Source organism: Orbicella franksi, chromosome 7, assembly GCF_964199315.1.
Source record: "Orbicella franksi chromosome 7, jaOrbFran1.1, whole genome shotgun sequence".
NCBI lineage: Eukaryota > Metazoa > Cnidaria > Anthozoa > Scleractinia > Merulinidae > Orbicella > Orbicella franksi.
The window spans coordinates 6,382,701-6,389,688 of NC_138151.1; the positions used below are offsets into that span (position 1 = coordinate 6,382,701).

The following is a 6,988-nucleotide window of genomic DNA, read 5'->3' on the forward strand; positions in this document are numbered from 1 at the left end:
TCCTTAATCCACAATTTTATTATCTTTTACCTGTATATAACGGTCACGAAATTGGGTACAATTAACGAATGATGAAAAGCTTTATTCATCCGCTCGTTAAATAGCAGCCACCAAGGCAGGGGTCTCACAAAAATACAAATATTAGTACTAAAGACAAATACTAATACTTGTCATCGCCTATGTCCAACACATGCTTGCGGCAGATAACATTAAAGTGCCGTCGCTTTCAAACAATAGTTAGCTAGTGTAACTGTAGCAACACGACCGTACCACACTGTTTTCACTTTCATCATAGTTCCCAGATTATAACACTGTACTGCGGTACTTATCAAGTTGACAGCGGCGACTTTACACTGTATTAGGCTACTGTTTTATAGACCAAGACAGCGCTCAGCATCAAATTTCTCTTCTATCAGCTTCAGTCCGATGCAGCCACTCACTGGAGACTTAAATCAAAGTATACTGCACCTCCCTTCAAGTACACCACGGACATTTTATGGGCCTTTTTTTATCGTGTTTATTGCGTTGCTGTTACTCGTTATTGTCATTAAAACGTAAATTGAGTGATTATTTACACATAAAAATGCTATTTATTGACTTCCAGGGGAGTTTAAAGGAAACCTGTGTACAGCGGTCACCCTGTATATAACGGTCACCTGGCTATCTCCCAAGGGTGACCGTTATACACAGGTTTCACTATTAAACGTGACGATGCACAGCTAAAATCATTAATCATGTGAACCTAATAAACAGCCTAGCTCACCGTGTGTCTTGCTGTAGCTCAGTGGTAAGAGAACCCGACCGGTATCTGGGAGGTTGTGGGTTCGAATCCTTATCCAAGACCAAGACCACACTTACGACATGCTGAACATTTCATCTTTCACGTGACACACTTGATTTATGATGTTGCCGACTGAAATGTGCCATCAAACCCAGGCGAACGTTCTCTTACTAAAGTAAAGCGTATCTTTCTTTTTACTTAATTCACGTTGCTTTTTGCGTTTGCTTCCTCCCTTAAAGCTCTAACCGGACAATTAGGCTTCTATTGTGCGACTTGCCCAGGTTCAACTAACTAGAAAGTTATAATTAAATTTCTAACGAATTTGCTCACATCTACTGAATTTGATAGCGGGGCTAATAGCTAGCTATATTTTAATCTTTTTCTTCTTGGTAGGCTTGTTTACTTAGTGTCGTTTACTTTTTCATCTTAGTACCTCCAGAGATTCTTGCACGTGGGCCTTTGGCTTTGGAAGCTTACAAAAATGCCCTCACTGAAGGAAAAACGCGAGTCAAGAGGGTGCCAGTCATGTTGATCGGTCAAGAGCGCTCAGGAAAGACCAGCTTACAGAAGTCACTCAAGGGAAAACCTTTCAACCCAGATGAAGGCAGCACTGTAGGGATAAACGTTGACCCTTCTCATTTTAAATTATCAACCGAGATTTGGAAGTTAGGGGAGAAAGACCAAATAACAAATTCTGGGGCGACTATATCCTATGAGCACCATGCAGCCCGGTTAACTGTTGAAAATTTGAGGCAAAATCAAGGTACTCCTGAGAAAAAACTTCCACAGTCTCTTAAGTCTGGAAGCACACCCCTCGTCGACCCAGTCTCTGCCACTGTAAGCAGTGATCTCCAGTCAGCGTCTTCAGCTTCCAATGAGCCAAGTGGCCATGACTCTGTGGTGGAAGCAGGTAATAGCGATTTCACTTTAGGAGCTTCAGCTGTAGCTGTTCCTGGCACCAGCACGCACGATTCAGCAACGTTTCCCGATATCCCTGAAGATACACGATCTGGTGAAATGTCAAGAGATTCAGAAGCTATTCAAACATCCAGAGACCCACAGAACGCTGATTTCACACCTGACATGTCAGAAGATATGGCAACTTTAGTGGAAATGTTTCTTAAGGAAGATAACATAGTGGAAGAAGAAGAAGACATATATTCAGTATTGTGGGATTTTGCCGGGCAGTCGGTTTACTATACAACTCACCCAGTTTTTCTTACTCCGAGGGCGATCTACCTGTTGGTAAATAATCTGAGCCAAAATCCACTTGAAAAAACCGAACCGATTGTGAAGCACGGAATGTTTCGAAAACTGGTAGACACATTTAATGTGAAAACCAGTTTGGATTATCTAGATTTGTGGATGTCCTCTGTTGCTTCCCTAGCCATTCAAGATGAGAGTGGTGAAGTAAACCGGGAATCTGAAGTGCTACCAGAGAAGCTTCCCCCGGTTTTCTTGGTGTGCACTCATGCTGACAAACCTTATGGTGATGGTGATCCTTATGAACTGGCCAGGGACGTATTTGGCTCTCTACGGAGCAAGCCCCACAAAAGCCACCTATATGACAGTGTTTTTGTTGTGGACAACACAAAGTCAGCCCATGGCGTTCAGTGTTCAGAAGTCATACGCTTGCGTAAAGAAGTTCTTGATGTTGCTAAGGAACTGCCACATTTGAAAGAGCACATTCCAATCAAGTGGTTAAGATACGAGAAGGCTCTCAAAGCTAGGAGAGAAGATGGTGCCAAATGGATCCCTCTTGACAGTGCAAAACAGATTGCATCTGCAGAATGTAATATTACAGATGAAAAACAATTTAGTACATTACTGGACTTTCTTCATGACCAGAGAATTCTGATTCACTTCAGCGACACTCCAAAGCTGGACAAGTTGGTAGTTTTGGACCCTCAGTGGTTGATTGACGTGTTCAAGAACGTGATAACCATCAAGCCTTATGACCGTAAAGAAAAGAAATTTGAACAACTGTGGCGTAAACTCGAGGAAAGAGGAATACTAGAGGAGAAACTTCTAAAGCATGCTTGGGATGCTCTCTTTGACAACAAAGAAACTATTGAGAGTCTAATTGAAATTATGGAGAAATTCAGCTTGCTTTGTCTTTGGCCTTCGTCAGATGCTTCTTGTGATAAGCAGTACCTGGTGCCATCCATGTTGATGACACATCCTCCAGAGGGTATCATGAAGCTGGTTGCATCTGCCCAAGTTCCACCTCTTTTTCTAAAATTTGAATCTGGTCAAGTTCCACTTGGCTTGTTCCCGCGACTGGTGTTGCAATTCATTCAGTGGGGCAAAGATAAATATATGAGCACAGTGGACCCACAGTTGTACCACAGTTTTGCAAGATTTTACACCACAAAAAACTGCTCTGTAATCCTGCTGTGCCATTCATCTTCCATTGAAGTTGTTGTCCACAAAGGTAGTCCCACTCTTGAGTTAGCAGAAAGTTTACAGTCAAAGCTATCTTTGTCTGCAAATGTCAGCAATGACACCTTTGTCGTGAGCTGTGCCCATGCAGTACGTAGGCAGCTGGGATTGTTACTTGAGTCTATGCGAAATGAGTTTTGTTGGCTGAAGAGCATGAAATATGAAGAATGTTTCCTCTGTCCAATCTGTTGTCAGGGAGGTGAGTTTTACTACTGTCGCGAACATTCTGCACAAGGTTGTAAGCAAGAGGAATGTCTGCACTTCTTGTCCGAGTCTGAGTTGCACAATGTCGAGACGAACTTTTGTACCAAGTCTGCTGTTGCAGAGGACATTAGTGTTCAGGTCGAGCAGTTTGCACCATGGCTGGCGCCTATAGGAAATCAGGTAATCAACCGAAAAGTAATGCACGTTTGTGAAAGTGTCAAATATGACAATGAATGTAATAGAGGGTAAAGGAGGGGGAAATAGTTTGACTCCATACTGAGCACTATTATTTTATTAACATAAATCGCTTAATGGACTTAAACAACATATGATCTTAATTACAGTACTTCCATGAAATTACTTTAACAGCATAACATTACATTAAATTAACAGAATTGTCCATTTCAGTTCACAATCCAACTTTGAGCTAAGTCTTATATCATTGTGAAGAATGGCTGCCATTTTAAGCCGTCAGTAAGTCGTCCACCACTTAAAAACGATTCCATATTGACTTATTTTGCTTCGACGTGCATCAGTCATTAAAAATTGGCTAGAAATTGTTTCTCAAACCTGTCAGACACACACTAAAGATACATTAAATATCTGACTAGCCTCGATCTCTGGGCTTGCGCTGTACGTTACGGGTCTTTGTTTTCTTCCCTTTTTTTATAGCCCGAGCACGGAGCGCTCGGTCCGTAACAACGGACTTCGAACTCGTTTAATCTAGTGAGAGGTATATATATGCAGAACACCCATAGCGTATTGTATAACACATTAAGTGGGTATATCTGTGAGTAGCTACCAAAGGGTAAAAGATAATGTCAAATTTTAAAGGTGGATCTACATAGCTGATTGCACTTTATTGCATATTTGTTTCTTAAACAAATCTTGTGTCTATAGCACGTTATAAGGAATGCACTCCCTGCGGTAATTTTTTCATATTTATATTCCACAGCGAACACTTGGCGAAAGTGATGGAAGAAGCATAGCATCCGTGGAAGGTAACCTTATATGATTGTGTTTTTGTTTCTAGAACCCTGGCCAAAAGGGTTTGGTATGTTGAAATTTGTTATGTGGAAATAGTAACCAACCAAATAGCCCTACAAAGATCTTTCCTCCAGTGTTGAAGTTGTCGCACTACAGAAGATTTGGGGCACGTGTTTACAACCTGACAACTAACATTATCAGGTGGGGGAAAGGAGGAGTAAATTGAATGCAGTTTTTTTTTTTAATTAACAGTGATGGGTTCAAAAAAATGTTCAATTCTATTACATGAGACTGGCACTGTCCTCGTTCTACAACAAGCTAATTTTGTGAATTTGCCGCCATTCATAGGATGTAAAGAAATTGCCCTTCCTGATCAGGTTCTAGGAGCTCTTCTGTCACAGTCATGCGATGCCAAAGAGATTGTACTTCAGCTGAGAGACACTATAAAAGTAGAAGACGCCTCTCTGGAACAGCCACATTCTGACACCAAGACATTGATTCGTTGCGTAGCAAGGAAAGCTAAAGAATCTGACAGGCTTGACGTGTTCCGACATTTGAGAGAGATTGTACCAGCTGGATGTACTGGTGAGTCTGTCATTGGGCAAGCATCTTGTAATCGATTGCCTTTCTATAAATGTTTTTGTTGTGAATTTATGGGAGTAAGTACTCCACGTGTACGAACAATCATAGCGCGTACTGTTAACATATATTGCTGTCGTCATGAAACTTGATTTGGCATCATAATTCTGCTTAGACCTGACGTTTGTGAAATCAAAATGCGTATGGAGTTTCTTTGTAGCAATTAACTGTTCACTAAAATGTATTTATGCATTTCACATAGAGAGTGGTCTGAAAGGAGTAGTTCCCATTTATTGATTTTTCTTTTGAACAAGTAATCGCAGTTTAATCTGAAAATGTTACCAAGAGGCTCCTTCGCTAGTTTTGCTTTTGTTATGGCGATGGCTGTACCACCTTCACAAATTCCTTCATTACATCACTTAGGGTTCTGCCAGCCGTGCCTGGTGTGAGTCACGTTTTGTTATTTCCCGTCGGGAAAATAGTGACCGCTAATTTTGTTCCTCTTTGACCACACTCTTTGCTTTTCCTCAGGTCCCGTGTTGTCTGAACAGCTTGATATTCGAAACATCCCAGTTTCCAAGGGAAGAGAACTTACAATTGACTTAAGTGGTAAGTTATGCTGGTTGTGCTGAACAGGGGTGTGACCGCAATTTCTAAAATGTAAATGGACCTTTCCCGCATTCTACTACAGTATGTAAGAACAATAACGCCAGAACGACGTTGGGTTGGACGTTTTCGTAGATTCAGTTCTTGTATTTCTGTCCACTCTGACCTGGACTCAGCGTTCTTAGGAAAACAGGGAAGGTATATTGTTTTGAATCTCGTGCACTTTCCCTCGACAGTAAGTTACCTTGATCAATGATCAGGGGTGAAAATGAAATTGTTTATATTAAAATCTTTATTCAGTGTCAGCTGCCCACTTTAAAGACCAATCAACAGATTCTAAACCTTTCTTTTGTATTTTGTTAGTTCACGTTGTTCTTTTCATTATTTTACCACGCTAGTGTATAAAAATGAGGTTTGATTTTGTGTTTGTCCTAGGTGGTCCAGAGTGGGAGGTGGTTGCCGAGGGACTGGGCTTAACCCCATCGGAGATCCGTTTCCTTGACAAGCGTACTTTAAACCCGTTTGATGCTGCACTGTCTTTCATTGCTAGGCAGCGCCACATAACCGTGGGTAACCTATACGACTTGCTAAACGAACTTGGATATCCTGTGATAGCTGACCGCCTGCTGTGAAAGGATATCTTTTGTAGTTATGTTAATTTGCTCAACTCCCATGCAAGAAACTATCCAACTAATTCCCAAATTGGACATCACTTGGTCCACTGTACAGAATAGGACTACATGCTCAGTGTCCAATTTGGAAATAGATATGGGTTATTGACCAAGTGTGAGGTCAAGATGGCTGGATATTGGCCAAGTTCTTTTTTTGCGAGTTTATGGACCGAGACGGACTCGAGGTCCATAAACTCGCAAAAAAAGAACGAGGCCAATATCCAGCCATCTTGGCCGAACAAGCTTAGTCAATAAAGGATTTATTATATTGCTTTCGGGGAAATTTTTCTCGCGGGACACGGCGGGTAGTCCCGAGCGGGCAAGATAGCTCCATCTTGCCGCCTCGGGTAGCCAATCACAGCGCAGGATTTGATTCATCTTGCCCGCTCGCGGAGCTAGCTATATAATAATTAGATTTAAAAGAGGCTACTTTCTGCTAAATTGGCAGTCCTTAGTTTTTCTCAATCCAGCTGTTTCTTAATAGGATAGAAATGAACCGGTTCATTCTAACCGAGGAAGAGAATTCATAATTAGGTTTATGTGTAGTTAGAATGGAAAAATAATGGGCGACTTTACACTAGACTATTTTGCAAAATGAAGCTTTTCGAAAACGATTACGTTACGATAATCGTGTGATTTCCCTGCCCGGGTTTTCCTTAAACACAAATCCAAAATGACCCGTGATTGCTCCGTTTTCAAATTTCTCCGGCGTAGTGTG

The 6,988-nt window shown here is 41.4% G+C and overlaps 1 protein-coding gene across 1 annotated transcript in view; it reads left to right on the plus strand.

Annotated features, from left to right (window-relative positions):
• LOC145491804 (uncharacterized) overlaps positions 1-6,677 on the plus strand; it is a 21,614-nt gene extending 14,937 nt beyond the window's left edge. Inside the window, exons 13-17 of the mRNA XM_081471071.1 lie at positions 1,212-3,607; positions 4,383-4,428; positions 4,763-4,999; positions 5,525-5,602; positions 6,035-6,677. Of these exons, the coding sequence (XP_081327197.1) occupies positions 1,212-3,607; positions 4,383-4,428; positions 4,763-4,999; positions 5,525-5,602; positions 6,035-6,231 (2,954 nt within the window). The 3' untranslated portion in view covers positions 6,232-6,677. The remainder of the gene's footprint in view (positions 1-1,211; positions 3,608-4,382; positions 4,429-4,762; positions 5,000-5,524; positions 5,603-6,034) is intronic.
• Positions 6,678-6,988: the final 311 nt, after the last annotated feature.